Below are 21,824 nucleotides of genomic sequence, written 5' to 3' on the forward strand. Positions count from 1 at the left end.
AATTCAAACCAATACTTTTAGTTACTGTTATTTCTAATTCAGATATATTAACAAGTCTAACAAAGTAGACACTTTCTACAAACATACTTTGTTTTTATATGAACTTATTAAAAATATAGTCACCTGTGCAGAATATTGTGGTCATGCATGTACCGTATGGCTGCAACAATTTGTCGAAAGATCATCAATATCTCTCTCTCCTCCATTCGTCGTGATTTTTGTGCAAGCATTTGAGCCAGGGTTCCTCCATCAGCATACTCCATCTCTATCATAAGCACACCATCCTTCTCAAAACTTCCCAGGTAACTGGTACATAGAAGTACAAAAAGTTCACATACACACAATAACTTTATTTTAATCATAAATATAAGGTCAAATTTTGCATATAATGTTTTCTTTTTTAGTAACTTCTAAACCTGTAATTGGTTTTCCTATGATAAAATTTATGTGAATTCATTGATAAGGTTCTGCTTAAAGTATGTCCATACATAAAGTAGCTCGAGGGCTGCTCATGCAACCTGTAATTACAGTACACTGTTGGGTAAAGGGGGTCAAAACATTGTACTGATCGCATTATCTTCAGTATGGCCAAGATCGATAATGTGAGGGGTGTTACTTCCACACTCCTATTGCACCTTGATGACATGGTGCAATGCACAGAGGAGAGCTTTACTAATTCTTGGTAATAACAAAACTTGGAACATTGAAATGTTTTAAGATTTAAAAGCTTTAAAATTGTTCAGAAGAAATAAGTATTAAGATAAAATTAGAAGCTGATTGGAATATTAAATCGCCTCCATTGATTCATAGAATTCACTTTCTTGATATCGGCCGAAGCTAGGAGTGATGTGATCAGAGTTTTCTCCAGGTATCCACTTTATATGAAGCTGGGTGCACACCGGAGCCGCTTGAACAGGTTTAAAAAGCCCCGGTTCTCTCGCATGGTAGTCAGATGCCCTAACTACTGAACTACTGTGGCTTTATTTGCATATTTCCCAAGATATTGAGATCTGTAATTGACTCATTGTGTCATTCCAGTAACCTGATTGCACTTGTCTTGTTGCCTAGGGTTGCATTAAAGCCTGTGAGCTTGTCTCGGACATAATTCCAATTTAGACTTGACACACATCTGCTCTGCTTTGAACAGAGAATCCTACCTGATGATGTTCGGATGGTCCATTAAGGCCAGCACTTGTACTTCATTCAAAGCCATTTGCCTCTCTGCTGCTGTAAGATCATTCATGTTAACTTCTTTCAACACCACCATTACATCATCCTCGATCCTTCTGTATAAAACTGCAATACCAAACGCACCTGAAAATAAATAAAAATAGTGGAGTATTATGCAGTGAGATGATGCTATGTCTTGAAGAACCACACTGACAGTCTCAAATCTGAAAAATTATATGTGTATAGAATTTATGCTAGAAGGTTCAGGTAAATCTTTCACTTATTTTAATTTTTGATGTGGTACAAGTGCGAGGGCAATGACTTCCTGTTCAGGTTTTGTTCTTGGATGACAATGCAAGACCCCACACAGCAAGGGTCACTGCAGAACTCATTCGTCGTCTGGGATGGGAGAGATTGAACCACCCGGCTTACAGCTCCGATCTTGCCCCATCAGACTTCTACCTTTTCCTGCGTTGAAGTCAGCACTAACGGGACGTCACTTGGGAACCAAGGAAGAGGTGGAATAGGGTGTGAAGAACTTCCTTAAATTGCTAGGCACCGATTTTTATGAGGAGGGTTTCTTGAAATTGATTTCACAGTACGACAAATGTATCAATGTTGGTGGCGACTATGTGGAAAAATAGCCAAAAGATTGTGTTTTGTTATGACATTGTAGTCTTCTGTTTGTAATAAAGCTTCCCTGTGAAAAAAAATTACGAAGCTTACTTTTGGAACGTCCCTCGTATTATATTTTATTTATAATTTTCTCCTCACATAGTAAAATTGCAATAAGACATTGCTAATGAAACACTTGTACAGTGTAGAATTATTTTTTTTTAACTCTTACACCTGTTAACCAATATATAGTTATATAAATTTATATTTTTCTAATTTTTTCAGTGAAATAGTGGCATGATTAGTATATACATGTATATTTTTATCATGTTTTTCTTTATGTAGATTAGGACATAACTAAAGTAGCTTTATAGCCTTTTCTACCATCATTATCTTCACTATTCTCTACATTATTATCTCCTACTATTTTTATAACTATAATGGTATACTAATTATTTACTATTTTATAATTTAATTGTGGCTTATCCCATACCACGCTGCAACTGTTACTTATATGATCATCTGGATGGTAATAAATAAATCAATCAAACCCCACTCCATGATACAATTAAACATTAATATGCTTTTGGCTTTGTAACTCAAATTATCAATTTAACATTTCGATATTAGAAATTTTAAAGTTCATTGCTGCTTGTTTGCTAACACTTATCCTGCTTTTTGCCTTACCTTTCCCCACAGTTCGTATTTTCTCGTATCCATCCAGTTTGTCCTTCTGGCTCCCTTCCTTGGCGTTTCTGAGTTGTTCCTGCAACTGTTGAATGTGAAAGTACAATTCGCCAACTGTGTTCTTTGGATCGGAATCTACGTGTAGTCTTACCAGCTGAACATCTGCACCAAATAAATCTTTACTCATTCCCACTGGCAACTGGAATATAAAACAGGTAAGTGAGATAGGAATAAGTTTTAATGAAACTTGAGTGCAAGTTTATAGTTTTTTCCTAGTTTATTAGTTTCCATAGTTTACTAATGTTTTGATTCAGATTGCAATGATTGCCAACTTGTTCGAACTGGATTTATTTTGATTCACGATTTATCGAGTGTGAGATTGCTTCCGAGTTGTAATTTTGCAATGATTAGTGTTACCTTTAATATCGCAGCAAAAAAAACTGGGGAAGAGAAGGTAATCTACATAAAAGTAAACCCACTGGTTATGATCAAGAGTTTTGTGCCATGAGCAGTTGCAAACTATTTTGGAAACAGCAAGACCAATTTAGGGTTTCAAAATATAAATAAATGGTTGAGGTAATTTTAATGAGTAATAATCTGGTTACAGCTAGTGTTATCCCCCAGTTAAATAATTTGTGTAAGGCATCCCCCCCCCCCCAGTTAGGGATTTTCACTTTGAGCACTGGTTACAGCCGATAATTTTTTCTTCGTAATACAGTAAATAAACAGAAATATTTATACTTACGCTGAGTAAGGATTCTAATTCCCTTGCCATAAGTCCACCATTGACGTGGAGTGCTGTGTAGCAGTTCAGGAAATCCACTCGACGATTTGGATAGGATCTGTTAATGAAGAGTGTCACAAGTTGGCTGAAAAATTCTCTGATGCTGATGTCTTCCTTCACACTCTGTAGATTCAGAACCTGATTGGATGAAATAAATGGTTGGCAAAAGTATTTTTACATAATATCATGAACAAATCCATGCATTATTTTGAACAAGAATTGCTGACACAAAACAAAAAAAAATAAAAAAGATCCACTGTAGTTGGAGCCCCACATATTCTCCATGTCTGCCATGGTGGAGGCAGTGTTATCAACACCATGCTCCTGCAGTCTTTACCCTTCGGAAATGTCCTCAGGCACCCATAGAGTAGAGGCTAAGTGAACCTCAAAGCTGCTTATTCATAGACACTGTCAGAAAATTCCCACCTGAGAATCGAACCTGAGTCTCCCACATGGCAGTTGGATGCCCTACTGACTGGACCAACACAACTCTTATTCCTGTTCACGCTATTATCAAAATGACTTTGCTGTTACAACAGATGAATAGTAGTTTGGAAGTGAGATATGAGAGAGTCGTTTAAAATTATTCAGATTTGTATTGGGATTACACTTTAGATGCAAGTGCACTGCGCAAATTAAACTTTTTGGTTTGGGGGGGATGCACGCTCAGTGGCATATTTGTTATTTTATTTCAGGAAATAGTTTTTTTTGGGGGGTATGCAAATTTGTGTATGTTACTGGCCAGTTATTGCCTGCCGGTTCTACTAGTAGGTAAGTATCTTAGAACATTGGTTCTAACTTAGCCCGTTAACATTTTATGATAACATTTACACGTAATTTTGAAACACTTAGTACATATATTTACATTCTAGAAAGACCAAAACTCATACACAAAAGCAGATATCGAACTACTAACGTGGAAAAACATGACCAAATTTCTATTGTCAACCTACCACCTACCTACATGTTTCTTGTGAACTTTAATACATGTAAATTATCAGAACTATGCAATGAAAATGTTAGTGAAAAACAGCCTGCTGTTGGCTCAGTGAGTTGTTCAGTTGCAATTTTTTTTCCTTCTAAATCACAAGGCTACATATTGTTCAACAAGGAAATCTTTCATAACTGGACCATTAATGGACACAAAGGACTTTTCAATTGTGTTTGTTACGTAGTTAGAAATAGTATACTTTCAATTCCATTTTTTCTTGAGGCAGATTAAAACATCCCTGGCAGGGAATAATTATATTTTGCCAGGGATAAAATTATTTGTGAGGGGGAACCCCACCCCCACCGGCATCTCCCCCCATTAATTCGCACACTGTGCAAGAGTAACACAACTATCCATTGCATACTGGTGGATTCCTACGAAACAATTTTAAATCTGACTAGAGTCCAGCGCAGATAATTCTGCCGTGCAATGCGCGACAGAACTAAAGAAGCAGTGTTGCTAATGGAGCAGATAGAAAAATCGCTGCGGTGCGCCGATGCACAGCTGTTACGTACAACAATAAAATTAGAGAATTCAGGTCTATCTAACGTTGAGTTTTAAACGTCATGCATTATACCAGGACTAGGATTAATATGTACTAACAAGTGACTATGTATGTAGCTACATACATATGGACTAAAAATTCGCAAAATATGAACTAACACATAAGTAAAATTACCAAAAATGCTGCAAAGAAGACTTCTTCATACGATTCCTTATTTGAGTGATTTCAAACAAAATAAAAAAATATATATATTATTTTTCATTGCATTAATGCACTGGTGGCGTTCTAACTTTTCACTCCCAAAACCCGTATACACTGGTATGGAACTGCAACGGCAGATAATAACATGCCAACGTGTTAAACCGCTACAATTGCACCATAACACTCCTCCTGAAGCAGTATTATTATTTCCTCTCTGAGATCGGCGACAGTCGGTTGCCTTTGTTGTACATTTACAAAGGATGCCGGCTTCCACAACAATAACAAGTACATATACTGCCACTAGACGATAAGCTGCGCGGCTTTTTCTTTTGTTATGAACCAGGGCCGGCGCTAGTAATTTTGCCTCTCTGGGAGGTGGCGGCAGATGCCGCTCTATTTCGACCCCCCCCCCCCCCCACCGGTCATTACGCAGCAACGGAAAATTGAAAATCAATATATTCCTAACTAAAACATCAAAATATAAAATAAATAATGAGACTTCTTATGCTATTTCAATACTATTCAGCGCAAAAGAATATCTCGCTCGATCACAGTTTTCAATAGGCTTATTTTTTTCTTCTCTTCAAATTTTGCCGCTCTGGGCGATGGGACGGTTCGCCCTCCCCTTCCGCCGGCCCTGCTATGAACTTGGTCACCCATCAAAGCATGGCAATTTTAACACAGAAAACAATATGTATCGCATTAAGCAGCAAAAATGACAGCCTCCTCTATGCAATTTCTACAAGAACACGTGCCGGAGCCAGAGTTGAAATGATGTTGGAACCACATAATTTATTTATTTTGAATAATTCCAAAATTATGAAATATGAACAATTTGTTGCTGCTGTTCGCTGCTCTCTTGCCAAAATGCTTTATTGGGATGCTAACACCATGACTGGCTTCCTCCTTCATGAACTCGTGCACGTTGCTTAGAATTTCCCGAGCTTGGCTATGCAAGGTTTTTGATTTCAACTTCGACAGAACTGGAGGCATTATGGAATTTAACGTTCATTAGCAAACACACACTTTTACATACACACACGCAATACACGCACACAACGTCAAACCGGTCAAATACTTAGTATAAAATAAAAATATGGTGCTTCCAATCCAACAAAACTCACCGCCACTTTACCTGCCTTTTCCCCTTCCGTGACAGAAATAGTGCTTCATTATTACAGTTGGCAACACTAGTTACTAGCTAGCCAATGAACATGCACTGCATAAAAGAAGCAAGCACTACGCCGTGCTATATTGCCACATTAGCGTCCCTACCGAACGGTGGGAACCGCGAGCTGGAGAGCTATTCAATTGTTTTCAATGATGTTTGCGCGAGTGTGTCCAGGAATGGAATGACAATGTGGCAACAATAGCGAAGGTTTTCGAGCAGGGTAGAACACATGATGCTAAGAGAGAGGGAGACGAAACGAAAATTCGTTTCTACGCAACGGCAAATTTACGTGTGTGGCACTCTACTTAGACAGAAAATTATGCAAAATAACTTCATTAAACCTAATAATTTTAGTTACTGCATCTTGCATGTGATAGATTCTGTTGTGTTATCTGTGAAAGGATTCAACTAACAAAACTTGCATATCACTATTGGGATTAAAGTTGTAAGAAATGAGGCAACATGCAGGGTAAAGCAAGATGAATATATTAATCTTTATCAGGATTGTATATCTTATGTGTAAATCTTTAAAAGAGCCTTTGTCATCTTAAGAAACATTCTGGCCTGACTAATTTAGTTGAGGTCATAGTTCTTTCATCTTACCTTGCCTCCCATGAAACAGATGAAGATTTCAGTTTCAGAACAGTGCATTAGCAGTCCTATGCTTTCTACTCGCATACCATTCAGCTTTCTTCGAATTTGTTCTGAAAAATAATTGCAAATATTAATAATGAGGTGCAATGTGTTGTAATTTAAAAGGCGATAGATTTAACTGCTTGCTTTATTATCCTGAGTTGACTCGATTCGTTAGAAGAGCAGTTAAGAGGTAGAGAGACAATTTCCCCTAGGTCCTTCTCTCTTCGGCAGCTGGTGTTCTGTTGCCAGCTTCGCTCTTTTGGAGCCAGATTTGGCTCTTTTGGCAGTCGTTTGGCTGTGAACTATGGCACTCGCCCCCTTGCCCCACTATGATGCCATCATTGGCTCTGGCTTACATAGACAACTTCTGCCATAAGTATACATTTTGCACGTGACGTGATATTATTATATTGGCTATTCATCCCAGCTCCCCTACATCCCCAGCTACTTTTCTTTATAGCGCCTTGGCTGATGTGAAGAGGACGTAATATTGTTATCCGGGAATACTTTTTATTTTTGATTTCATACGACCATCAGTGGCTTATTGAGATGGTTGATGCCACCGGATCTAGGCAGTGAAAACTAAGAATAAATTACCATCACTTTAAAGCTAATGGTAATAACACACCCTCACTCATTTGACACCTAAAATTACCCAAGGAGGCACTTTATCCAGTTTCGTAAATCTAGCTCCTTCAAAGTTTTTACTCCATTTACGGTGAAATTTAGCTCTGTTATGTGCATCAGGTTTGGCAACACTGCCAGGATGACCGTAGGAGGCAAGGAGAAATATATTGCTCTTATGGAAGTATTATTTTATTTGTTCTCTTGGGAATATCAAACTTCCGATGGCATAGAAAAATATATCAACGGGAAAAGGACAGACTGAAGTAGTAATTGCCAGGCAGAAAAGTCGAAACTTCCATTTGTTTAGCCGTAACTATAAGTTGAAGTTGATTCCTCATAAGGAATACATGGGTTTCTGAAAATTCTTATTCATCATATTTTTCAAACATCGTATCTAGCTTAATAATCAATTTTAAAAAAACACTTTCACTTGCAACATGGGGAGAAATTCATACTCTATTGAACACCAGCTTTTTTCCTCAGTAGTATTGCCCATTCGGACGATATTGAAATAAATGCACAACTGGTGCGAAATTGTTCCTCATACCCTTAAGAAGGTAAATTTAACTTGTTATTGATCAGAATCAGTTAACAATGTTGGTGCCATCAACCTCAGATAAATTGGGCTTGAATTCCATCACCAATATTGACCCATGCCATTATGGGTTTCAGGTATATATAGAAAATATGTACTGTATATCAACATTGTTCTGGTATCTGTACAGTGAGCATCAATAACAATGGGACATCTAGATCTTCATACTCCCTACAGCAATGCTTTATGCAGGTTTCCCAACTATACAGTAGTGTCTGAACTTATTATAGTTTGCTCCTCACTGTAGAGTTTGGCAACACACACAACCAATTGCAGTAAAACTAGTATTTCAAGATCTAGATGCCTCACTGGTATTGCAGGAGACTGTACAATTCCGGAAAATTTACTTATTACAGTAAACGTGAGACAATATAAACTTCTAAGAAATAACTCTTTAACTCAAATTTTCATGACATTAAAAACAAACACAAACGATATTCATTAAAATATAGGTGAAATTGAAGAATAATTCAAAAGTGAATTCTAATTTGAAAGTAATGAACGTTGAGTAAAAAGGAATAATTATCATGTCAAGATCTTATCACACTTCACCAGGAAAGTTAGTTAGCATGGGTTACAACTTACAATAGAAATATTCACAAAATAATTTAATCTGCCGTTTAAAGCCCTTTAAGTACAAGAAGTTTATCCTGTATGTATACAACCACATTACACAATCACATAGTTGCCACCAACATTTATTGTTGTCGAATAACAAAGCGATAGTATGCACTATGGATATGGTACGTGAACATAATATGTATGATGGCACGAGGGACAGGGAGAAATATGTGCTCTCTAGCCCATATACACACTATTTGAATGGTCTATTTAGAAGTATTTTAATGTGACAACTCTCGTCAGCAAAAGTTCCTGCCTGCCTACTTGCTTTTTCTGGCCCTTACTGCATACCAGCAGTCAGTAGCGTACGCAGGATTTCATCAAGGAGGGTGTTATTTCTAAAACTTTTTTCCAAATTCACATTACCATTGTTTTATTATACTTTAATTAAATAATAATAATCACAATTAATTAATAATACTTATAATTAATTAATTAGCTAAATTAATACTACTAATACCACAACTACTACTATTAAGTAGTAGAGATCTACATAAATATAGTATTTATGAAAACATTAGAACGAAATTACTTTCTAGTCATTCGATTTTTATGAAATCCTGGGAGCATTTTTTTGTTTCTTTGTTACGAAATAATTGTCTGGTCAACGAGGTGAGACATTTCAAGTGTGAAGAAAATCCATAAAACAAGAAAATATATTAAAATAAATGGAAATAATCAAAGTATGGAACTCATCCAAGGAGTTGCGATGGTCTGGTCGGTAGAGCGTCTGACAACCACGCGGGCGATCCGGGTTCGATTCCCGGAATTAGTCTGAAATTTTCCGGCTTTTTTCCCGCATAAATGTTCCTGATAATTTACATCTGAATTGTCTCGCTGTCCTTACCAACAAAGCATTTTGTAATAGTTAAGCTTATTGTCGTTTGAATAATTGTCTAGTCAACAAGGTGAGACATTTTAAAGAGAGAAGACATTCAAACGTGCTGCGGTAAACAATACAATGGGAATGCGAATTGGTGACTGGATTTTTGCCTGCCTAGCCTTTGTCTATACATTAGCCTCTTACAACGTACCAAGAACTTTATTTAGTTCATTCTAATTGTTCACACACAAAAAAAATACATGTTCGTTGAACTCTGGCGTACGTAGAGGGGTGGCCGATGGTGTTCCAGCCCCTACCGAAATTTTGAGAAAATCAGAATTTTCAAATAAAAATCCATTAAGAACTTTAAAAAATCAAAATGTGTAAATGCGAAACCTCTTTTAAAAGTGAATCCCGATGACCATTGTTGTCTTTGAATACAATTTTAATAGACTGAAAAGCTCCAAAAATACGAAATATTTTATTATGCATCCTGCCCTCCAAAACGAAGCCATGTGCTATCCACATTTACTATTCCAGCCCCGAAAAAAAAAATCCTGCGTACGCCAGTGTATTGAACATTGTTGCAACTGAGATACAAAACAACTTTTTTTTCTCTTTTAAATCATAGTTACCCTAACCTAACCTCATAAACTCGTGTTTATTTTTAAGGCATCACTCTGAAAGACGCGTGTGTTTGGAATGCTGTGCTTTTCTCCATGCTCCATGGAAATAATAATTCAAATTATTATTATTAGTAGTAGTAGAAGTAGTAATAGTAATATTATTGTTCCAGATCTTTGACTGAAAAATTGGCCATTTAATTTTTTTCCACAGCATGTTTCATAATATTTCACAAGCCCAAAGGGGGGGTTAAACCCCGTAACCCCCCCTTGCGTACGCCACTGCCAGCAGTAAGAGTGCTAAAACTGGGGGTGCAAGCACAGTTAATTTTATCTTGGTAGACGAGACTCAGTATTAAGAAGGGATAGTGCTGATAAAAAAAAAGGGGCGGGGCAACTGCCCCTCCTTGCTCACCCTAATCACCACCACTGCCAGCAGCAATGTCAATAGGGTGAGCTGGCTGTTACTACCCACATTAAACTCCATGTGTTATCTTTTCGTGATAGATATAATGATTATTTTTCTAGAAGCGTTCGCATTTTAGAGAGCAAACATTATCATGTTTAAGCTCATTGTACAGTCACGGACAGTTCTGGGTTGTAATGAATGCATTGACTTCCAATGGAATCGTTACAACCCAACAGTATCCATGCTGTACAACAGAAAGTAAATATCAGTGGCAAACATAAATCTGTGCTGCATGGTTGCCTGCACACAGGATAAAATGCAGGTCAAGGGTCGAAACGAGGCCTCAAAGAGCAAAACGTTATTAAGAAAAAAATGTTCTGTAAGAAGAAAGTTTGTTGATATTGTAGGGTATACACCATGTAAATATGGAATAAACATTAGCAAGTGAAATCGATACGGAAATCAGCTGTCTTTATTAATCTGCAGACAATTTATGACAACTTTTTCATATTATGCATTAATATTTTAGTAATAATATATCTTGCATGTACAGTAACATATACATTACCAAGGATTTCGTCCAGTGTAAAGGTGTCGTACTTGTACTTAACAACCACCACATTTTGTCTTCTACATGCTGCAACTATGGGGACGTGACGAGCTCTATTCGACGCTAGAATTAGTCTAGGAGGCTCGGGAGGCTTGCTCCTCCTCTCTTCGTCCCTTGTAGGCATCTTTGGCTCTGTCTCTTCTGATCACTTCACAAGTGCCTGCAAATGCAAATAGAGGCTTTTTCTTTGTTTATCACTGCTAAGTATTTTATAAAGTACGTTCTCCTACCACCCATACATACCCATTGGATATCCACAATGTCCAGATCAGATCCATGGATATTATGGATATCTATTGGATATCCAAAACACGTCCAATTTTAGATATCCAAGACATCTATGTCTTGTCCAAAACGGGATATCCAAAACGCCCAATTCTGGATATCCAAAACATATATAGATCTTGTCCAAAACGGGATATCCAAAACACGTCCAATTCGGAATATCCAAAACATATCTAGATCTTTTCCAAAATGGGATATCCAAAACACGTCCAATTCGGAATATCCAAAACATATCTAGATCTTTTCCAAAATGGGATATCCAAAACACGTCCAATTCTGGATATCCAAAACATATCTAGATCTTGTCCAAAACGGGATATCCAAAACACGTCCAATCCGGAATATCCAAAACATATCTAGATCTTTTCCAAAATGGGATATCCAAAACACATCCAATTCTGGATATCCAAAAATATCTAGATCTTGTCCAAAATGGGATATCCAAAACACGTCCAATTCGGAATATCCAAAACATATCTAGATCTTTTCCAAAACGGGATATCCAAAACATATCTAGATCTTGTCCAAAACGGGATATCCAAAACATAGCTAGAACTTATCCAGAACTGGATATCTAACAATGGACATAAAAAGGATATGTTTTGGATATTAGAAAATGATCATAATATTTCCGTTATGTATACTTTTTCATGCTTACTATACAGGAGGTTTCGTGGTCAGAGAAATGCAGGTAACATCTCTTGTGTTTGATGAATATCACTATAGCTACTATATATGCATGTGCGACCGCAGGAAATTTTCCAAAAGGGTCAAAATTGAAAGAACTGTGTTTTTAAGTTAGGTTATATTGACGTTGTGTCAACATGCCATCATAAGAAAGAAGTGTTTGAAGGAGATAGAAATAAAGAGATGAAGGAGGATGAAAGAGTCAGAGAGAGGTGTCGAACTCAGTGGTGGAGTGATTATCACGGTGCGGTACGACGCCAGGGGTCCCGGGTTCGATTCCTAGCCTGGGCATGACTGTTCTTTGTGAGTGCCCCTCCTATAATTTCATCATATCGTCCTCATCTTCACGATTAGCCAAAAGTGGAAGCAAAGCGAAGTAAAATAACCTCGAGAAATCAAGGAAATGGAAGTGAGAGAGATAAGGAGAAATAGAGAAGCGAGACACATGCGCGCATATGTAGTATATGCACCACACTTAGGAAGGAGGAAATGGAAGGAAGTAAAATATGAAATACATAAGCGAGGCAAGGAGAAATCAAAAAGAGAAATAAAGCCGCGGCAGCCACGCCAACATCTTGTAATATTTTCGTAGGAAATAAACCATGCATTATTCAATAAACCGATTTAAACGAAGTGAAAGCGTGGGAATATTTTACATCGTTTTATTAATATTATAGATTGTTTACAATAATACATCTTCCCAGTACGAAAACTAATAGCTATTATAAAATCGACATTTCTAGATTGAGTTGTTGTTTTGAAATCCACTTTATGCACAGCTAGGCTAATCGGTACTAACTTTGCAATTTAGAGGGATTCGAACCACTACTTAGGTCTTCCACCGGGTATCGAATCCGAAACCATGCGATTACAAGTGGGACGTTACTACTACGCTGTCGGGAGGCCCTTTCCAAATTGTCAAGGAAAAAGCCCTTCCAAATATCTGGGCTCGACGAAGAGGGCTCTCATAACTAGCGTAAAGGAGGGAAAGTTCGCCACCATAATGCTTTTCATTTTTTTTCCTACTAAACGAATTGGGGGAGAAGGACAAAATTTATACGATACAAAGAGTAGTCATTGCGGATTATGAGGAATATAACATAAATACTGTGTTACTTATACTTATGACGTAATATTAAAAATACTAAAATGAGAAAAAGTGGAGAAATTCCCGCCACATGCTGGGAAATTCGCCATATAACTTATTTATCATTTTATCGTCAGTTTAAGTGTATGAAATACGAAGTCGTGGCCAATAAGTCGGACAACAAAGTGTAAAAGACCTACAAATGACAATACAAAATTGCTTAAAAAGATACAATACAAACATGTTTAAGAAACATAGGCCTAAATGTTCATATACATTGTGAACAAGTTGTATTTGAAAGATCGCCTGTAAGAAGGGAAATTCGACACATTTTCTGTTACTCTGGCGAATTTACCAGCAAATGCATAGTCGAAAGAGAACAACTTATGTTTACTTGTACATGCACGCTTTTCAAAGCAAATCTTTTCACGACATTCTTAAGGTTTGAGGTTACGATATCAATAATTAAAAGGAAGAAAAATAATTCTAATGTGCCACGAAATGACAATTTCCAACATAGTATTGAAATTCGGCACCTTTGTTTGTCTTCTGTGTAAACGCGACTGCGCATTCCAAACTGTACTGCTTGCTTGCTAGTTCGCTCACCACACTGCAGTTTTCAGTGGAAACAAGGCACATGTTACTTTATTTTTTACAGGCATCAGTGAGTGTTTCCAACCTATAGTTTCTATCTACGATTACAAAAACCACAAGTACGGCGGAATTCCCAGCATGACGAACATCCCTTCTTTTACCCTTTATGTTTTGTTTATCTTAAAAACAAGTAGAGAAAACGTTTGGTAAATAACTCAGAATACAAATTGTCTGCTATTGAGCTAGATATAGCGAGACTTGCAAGTGAAATGTAGCATCTGCTTTATCTGTTCATAATTAATTTTAAATCGACCTCCTTGGGGGGAGTGATTAGCAAAGCGCGCTACGACGCCGAATCAAGCCATGTGTATGGGTGTTTTTTTTTCAACGTCTCTTGGTGAATTTCGTCACTCATCCTTATCGTCGCGATTAGTCAAAAATTGCAGAAAAGTGGCGCTAAGTAACAAATACCAAATCATAATTATTATTAAAATAGAAGTGTGAGTATTTTAATAAATTGGAGTATATAATTGTGATAAAAGAGTTCTCTCGTGAGCAGATTTAAATAAATACTTGATGCCCTTTTGATCTTCAAATACAGAAGTAAGTCTGTGAAGCCGCATCGTTATAGATCCGTTTGTCTAACGGATTGTTTCCCATAACTGCATATATTATTGTGTTGTGTTTGTTCCTTTGTGAAACAAACGTGCTGTAAGTTTTTGGCAAGCACGTACAGCCATCAGCCATAAAAAATGTACAGTGGGATCCATGAGTATTACCGTGCAAATTGTCCATCACCATGTTCGTGCACTTTATTTGGCCCAATAAGAGCTTCAAGAATTAAAAGACAACTCAAAGCAAGCTGTTGACAACTTCTGCACTAGCATACATAAAAATCCATCGCATAAAAACACATAGGATGTAAGAGAAAAATTAATGAAAATAGTCATGGACAATTTGCACGGTAATACTCATGGATCCCACTGTACTCCTATATCCTGAAATATCCTCATGGTGGTATGTGTGTTTCCTAAATGTACGGCGATGAGTGAAGTTCAATAGCAAATCTTCAATGGCAAATTCGATCACCGGAGTTAGGCAACACACATAACGCCATACAGAGAACAAGAATTTCAGGATCCAGGTGATCCATTGACAAGCATTCTCATGACATCCTAATCTCTGTGTATGGAAATAAGTAAAAAAAATTATCAGTGCAAGTCTATCGATGGATTCTTAAAGAAGTTAATATCGAAATTACAAAATTAACATTTCATTTTTTTCCGAAAACAATTTTGGGTGTTGACATAGTTTTAATGTAATCCTTGCACAACTTTCAAAGTGTTGATTTCTGATTGATATTGCGAATGACAAGTACTGCTGGAAAACAATTAGACAAGTCCTACCTGTTGGTTTTCTCTTGACTCCTCATCCACGTCATTCGATTCGCCATTTGCTAACTTTTGTTTCAAACCTTTTTCGTCTTTCGCCTGGTATTTCTACTTTAATGCTGTACCGTGTCCTGGCATTTGAGTTGAAGGAAAAAACATGTCTTCGAAATCAATATCCTGCCTGCAGATGGCACTGGTGCGAGCGTATGTAAGTGCTGTCACGTCCAGTCATGAGCCGAAAGAACTGGAAGTAATACGTCGATAGCACGTGCTGTCATCCTGGTTACCACGACGACGTCCGATTCTAAACAAAAACCTTGCTTAGAATCGGGTTCTGTTCTACGCTGCGGCGTATCCTAGAGTTCTTTAAGGGGACTAAGAAATAAATTAGTATTCTCTTTCCTCCATCCAGAGTTGAGGTGAAGAAAAGACCCGTGCAAAATCCACAAAAAAGATGGTACGGTATCGAGACGGGACTTGACAATGTTTTGGTCCCTTCTCGAGTTATAAATATCAGGCTCCTTTAGAGTCTAAATACACTTTGGTCCAAAAAAATATCCCCAATTGCAATATTTGTTTATTTCTTCAGATATTTCAAATTAAATGTGTTTCAATGTCATAGGAACGCCAATATTATTTATTTTAGAAACAAGTATCAATTAACTGGTGACTAGATAAGAATGCCTATTATTGACACCCTTTCACACAGATAATCGACGTGAATTACATCATACATACACAAGAATTGAATTGTATTTTATTACGTATATGTTTGATGGCAATGTTGTAGATGGTTCTGCTTCTTTTTATTTCTGCTAAACAATTTTATTTCAATACCCAGAGTAATTTTCTTGCATGTGTACATGCATCTAGACAAGTACTGACTAGACCAATTAACGCATGAGAGTGGAAGCGAGAGCATGGAGGGGAAAATGCGGCTGTAGCTACCATCCGTTTCCATCAGCGCGCACTGCTTTGATCTGCCCACTCGCTTTCTCCCCTTCACTACCACATGGTCTTGCTCCACGGATTCCCAAGACAAAGTATAGGTAGTTCTCTATTAGTAAACTTCAAAATTATTGGTTAAATTAGGTTAGTTTTCATTCTCATGTGCTTTCAATAAAACCTTTGGGTGGGGATATTTTTTTGGACCAAACTGTATATGGTATCGTAAACAACATACACAGTTGTCACCGCTCAAACTTTCACAGCGTATACAGCCTTTATTTAATATATTTTTTTTTTGTTTAACACCTCAATTCGACGCTACGAGCTCTCGAATATGTATGCAACCACACAGCACAGGCTCGCATTTGCCACTAATGGATTAACTTTGCAATTGCTGCAAACACAATATGTTACTTTTCCGTAAATCATCAGGTAGATATCCCCTTGGTATGTTTGAAGAAGTTGCACAGTAAAGTACATTTGGTATAAATAATATTTCAATTTCATACCATAAGTCTCGAACGAAATTGAGAGTCTTGGTCTTGTCAAGGTTTCTGACAAGTCTCGGAAGATCAGGTCTTGTTCTAATCTCGACTTTTACGAGCTCATCTTGTTCTCGGCATGATCCCTTTATCAAATAGCCGACCGCCGTGCAGGAGTGGGTTAGCACTGTTCGCTACGACGCCAGAGGTCCCCGGTTCGAATCCCGGTCTGGACACGTGTGTTCTTTGTGAGTGTTCCTTCACCAGTTTCATCACTCATCTACATCGTAGCGATTAGCCAAAAGTGACAGAAAAGCTATGCTAAATAAATCAAATCACAAACCGTATGTCAAATAATCAGAATTTACATTATTTTACGTATTCACTTTTAATCGTGACGATGAAAACGGATAATGAAATGTTCAATGTATAGGCGTCCCGAGGGAAAAAGTGGGTCATGGACTCTATAAATGATTGTCAGCCTAAAATTATATACCGTATTGTCCATGCATCAAATTTCAATTCGAAGCATTGTTCTAGGTAAAAGTTGACACTGGAAACAATCCCGCGAACGCCCACAGTTCAATGCGAGAGAACATAGAAATGTTAGCATTGTGCCTCCGACTTGAACCCGGAGCCCTGTTGCTGTGCATTGGGAGGTCGAAATATCATCAGGCGGGTTCTGCTGCGGTTGTCATGAGTACTAAGTATCTTGCAATTCTACTAATTTGCGTAGATTGGGTTCCTAACTCCATTGTTCGCACTCGTTCATGGCGGGCTACTGCTTAGTGCTTACTCTAAAGTATAATTAGCTAATGGCAAGTAACAATCTCCGTTACGAATATAGAAAGCGATAATTATGTACGCTCTTCTTAAATTCGCGATACTTGATTACATACTTATTTGTTTTGCCATATGACACAACTATAATTTCATGCAATTCATCATTTGCTATTCCCCGCACAGTATAATAATTAATCTGCCGTAATCAGGTTAACGTTTTAATTGTGAATTGTTATCAGTAACAATTTGAAATTATTTTTCTCCTAGTTGGGAATGGTTATTACCAGTGGCGAAGCGTGCTGTCGCTGGAAGGGTAGGCACAGGCGTGTGAGTTCGTGTTGTTATGGGTGCGACATTTTTAAAATATAAAAAAATATAACCTTTAAAGTTATTTTTGAAAATGTAACAACATAGTCTTGCATCTATCAACGTACGTGAATAGTAACTCTTGATGTGTGCTAACTCGTAAATCGTATTTCTTGATTTTATTGTAAATTGATGATTTAGATGTCATTTCAGTGGCAGTCCTCAATGTTCCGATGCCCCTTCTTTCTTCCTATGCCCGGTAATAGGCTTTATTGCTTGTTTTTGTAGCATTCCAGAGTAATACAAGTCATTATTCCCCTTGCTCACTTAACGCTCACAACAATGAAACCCGACCCCCGTGGCAGAGTGGTTAGCACATCGCACTACGACGCCAGGGGTCCTGGGTTTGAATCTCGGCCTGGACATGGGTGTTTCTAAGTGTCCATCCGTCAATTTCATCATATCAACACTCTTCCCCATCTTCGCAAATTAGCCAAAAGTGGCACGAAAAGCTAAGTAAAAAAATCAATCAAAGAACAATAAAAAAATAAATTAGCTAAAAGAAAAAAACAAGATAAAATATAACAGAAAAAACAACGCAACAGGAGTAAATCGAGAAACTAACGAAAACGCAGAACACTGGGATATAAACATTTTTTTCGCCCTCGGGACAAGGTGTCTTTGCAATTCTACCCTCACCTTCCCTTTCCCTTCGTTGGACACCCCGCGCTGGACAAGAAACAGATGTGAAGCCCAGTGTGTACCGTGTGTCCAGCGTTGCCAATCTCCCAATCAGGAAAAGTGTGCTGATTAAACTCTTAAATTTTGCTAAATGCAACTAAATTGTACTCGGATGACTTAGGTCTTAAGTTCATTTTATGCATCTATTTTGGGGGCACTTGTGATGTGGACATGCGTTGTTGATTAGTTAAACAATATTGGTAATTTCCTCCATTAAATTAGTTACAATGGTTTAACCAATATAATTGGTTCAATATAACGCTTGAAAAAGTTTGAGAAAATTCGACGACTACAACTGTGACCCCAACTTTCTAGCAATTTCCTTCAATAAAATGTTCCTCGTGAGCTAAGTAAGGAAAGATATGGAAAATATGAAAAAAGACGGTGGACTAGATGTAGTTGGATCGGCATGCTACCTTTTGTTTGAAGCAATAAGATTTGCGATTTTATTTAAATTTATTTTTCAAAATATATTTCTCTGAATTCAATTTATCTGTCTCCCAGGTGCGCATGTTTATAGATGATGCTATATTTTTCCATTATTCCTAACACAGGGTGTTAGGTGCCAATGAAGTTCAAATTGTACTACGTTTAGCACAATTATGCTAGGTTGGCATAACTGCGTGAAGCCAGACTCACTGTGTTCATTTCGGGCGAACGCGCTCCTGAAATTATGCTTTCCCGCATGAATCACATAGAATGTTATGGAACCACCTGAGGCCCTCGGAGAAGTGGCTCAACATGCGACGATATAGTCTCTGGCAGGGATGGAAATTTCTGGAAGTTATCATAAGGCCTAGAATTTCAGTTTTCTTGTATTAAGGCGTCGTTTAATGAAGTTATAAGTAATAAAATAATCCGTAATAGCCAATTATATTAGGGTAGGCTCAGTAGTCGAGTGACGTCAGAGGTATTTCTGGTTGAAATGCGATTTACCAATGGGATATTGCAAATTTCTGCTGTACGATAAGTGAAATAGATTTCTCCTGCTTCGTCCTGCGTCCATCCAGAACCCCAGGTGTCCACCCCGTCTCCTGTAGAAACTCGGTTGATTGGGAGGGAAGCACATTTCACAATATATTACGCAGTTATCTACGAGATATTAAATATTTATAGACGACTGAGCCAATCCACGTGTATCAAACACGAAGGTGTTCAAAGAGTAACACAAATTGAACATTTTGAGAGATGCTGTATATGCAATTAGAGATACAAATGATGTGTCAATTTTCCACGTATTTCCACCAACTCTTTCATTCCACCAAAGAAAAGCTTTTTTAGTTGCATTTTCAGACAGAAATGCACAGCTTTTTTTACCTCGTCATCACTTCCATATCTTCATACTCGCAAAGCGTCCTTCATGGGTCCCAGTACATGATAATCGTAGGGTGCAAGATCAGGACTGTAGGGATGATTCTATAAGGTCTCAAATCTCCATCTCCGAATGGTATCAAGAGTTGCAGCGACCGTGGGAGGACGTGCCTTGCCATGAGAGAGAAGAACACCTAAGCCCCCAACTTGCGAATTTTGAAATCCTCCGTGGCAATGATATGTGCGGATCCGATACCCACATCCAATTCCCTGACCAAAACCTCTGAAGAAATGCGACTGTTTTCACGAATAGTGGGGCCATTGCGACCCAGATTCTCATCAGTGACGGAGCGTTCCTCATCACAGGTTGATGTTCGCCCATTTTTTGAACGCATCTATACCCAATCGTGCATCATCACCAGTTCAGACATTTCCATACTATTGCAGCAGCATTCTATCATTTTCACGAGGTGTCACACACTCCCGACTATAAAAATCTGCCGACTGCTCGCTGCTTCCATGCGGAGCAAATAGCAAAGGGTGCCGCCATTTTATATGCTGCCCTTCCTATTGAGTACACCATGCTTCAAGGGCCTCAAGACACCTATGTTATGAAGAAATGTTTTCCTCTCTATATCTACACGCTGAGCGATTTTTTTTCTTTAAGGCCACTTCGTGCACAGATAGGCTAATCGGGTTGGGTTGATTTTGTGTTTTAAGTCCACTTTATGCACAGTGAGTGGACTGAACCTACAGTTTAAAGTGGGATCCGAACCACTATGTGCCTCCACCAGGTATCGAACCCGGGACCCCTTGATTACAAGGTAACGACGCTACCACTGCGCCATCGGAGAGGCCCGCTAATCGGGCTAATAGGCTACAGTATAATTATAGTGGGATCGGAACCACTGCACAATGTGCCTCCACCCGAAATCGAACCCGGGACCCTCTACAGTCTGTAAAAGTTTGTCGGTGTTGTTTAGCAACACCCTGTATACATAAGGATAGTGAAGAAATTGAACACAAATTTCCATTTGTTATATATTTTATTTGTGTACGCCAGGAATCACAGATTTGGTGATGGACGTGAGTTGTATTTTCCACCCAGTCCTATCAAATGAGCTTATCAATATATTTTTTTCCCCTCATACTCTTCATTCGTGTATAAAGCTACAACAACTACAAACTTATGAAAGGCAACTACATGATCATGTACACAAACAGACTTATAACAGATATAACTAACTAGATTACATATTTCACAGCGTATAAATTGACCGTAACAAAATAATTTAGAACGAAATATCTCAATATATTTGTATATATTTATTTACTTACATCTACTATATTATATGTAATTCTGTACATAGTGCTATCCATTTATATTATGCACGCCAGTCTGGTTTGTAGTTTTAGCAAACTTCAAATCCGCAGTGAGATTTTACAATACATTATAAACAAAAAAATGGGAAAGTAGGAGTACGTGGCAACATTGTGTGATGATTTGAGATGAATGCGATTACATGGTTGCCAGTGCCGAGACAACGATTGTACCAAACTTGAAAATTTGCGTTCAGACCCAGTGACGTTTATATCTTCTCTTTGCATTGATTTTTAAAAATGAAATAAAATCAGTAAAACGTGTACTGAGAATCTGTAAAAGAATGTGACCCATTGACGAAATCCTCAACTTGGTGGTGATGATCTTGTTGCGTTGGGGTTGAGTATTTAATTTATCGTGGTAACATTTTGGCCAGTAGCGTGCCCGTGAATTTGAAAAAATTAAGGTCATGTCTTATTTTTTTACTAGTCCTATATTTTGCCATCTTTTCCTGCATTTACTTTTTTATTATTATTATTTTATATAGGAAAGTTCTGTTAAAAAGGAGGCATATGGGCACGCCACTGGTCATTCGGTACAATTTATGAGCGAAATGATATTTGAACCAATGACAGATTTGTTCTGTGAGAGACCAATTTTCTACATTTTGCCAGTAAAGTAGCTGGTCGAAACGTCAGATTATTTTTATGATTCCCGTCAGAAAGTGGTACCAATATTTTGCTTACAGACACCAAATACCACGATTTTCAGCTTTGAACCTTCCTACAAATTTGAAGGTTCTTTTTTATTATTTTTGAGA

At 37.8% G+C, this 21,824-nt stretch overlaps 1 protein-coding gene across 1 annotated transcript in view; it reads right to left on the reverse strand.

Annotated features, from left to right (window-relative positions):
- LOC145978390 (serine/threonine-protein kinase Nek8-like) overlaps positions 1–15,332 on the reverse strand; it is a 50,561-nt gene extending 35,229 nt beyond the window's left edge. Inside the window, exons 1-7 of the mRNA XM_083111004.1 lie at positions 15,128–15,332; positions 11,027–11,228; positions 6,728–6,828; positions 3,218–3,394; positions 2,473–2,671; positions 1,158–1,314; positions 124–306 (exon numbers count right to left, since the gene is read on the reverse strand). Of these exons, the coding sequence (XP_082967130.1) occupies positions 124–306; positions 1,158–1,314; positions 2,473–2,671; positions 3,218–3,394; positions 6,728–6,828; positions 11,027–11,192 (983 nt within the window). The 5' untranslated portion in view covers positions 11,193–11,228; positions 15,128–15,332. The remainder of the gene's footprint in view (positions 1–123; positions 307–1,157; positions 1,315–2,472; positions 2,672–3,217; positions 3,395–6,727; positions 6,829–11,026; positions 11,229–15,127) is intronic.
- Positions 15,333–21,824: the final 6,492 nt, after the last annotated feature.

Source organism: Lepisma saccharinum, chromosome 24, assembly GCF_977018435.1.
Source record: "Lepisma saccharinum chromosome 24, izLepSacc3.1, whole genome shotgun sequence".
NCBI classification, from domain to species: domain Eukaryota; kingdom Metazoa; phylum Arthropoda; class Insecta; order Zygentoma; family Lepismatidae; genus Lepisma; species Lepisma saccharinum.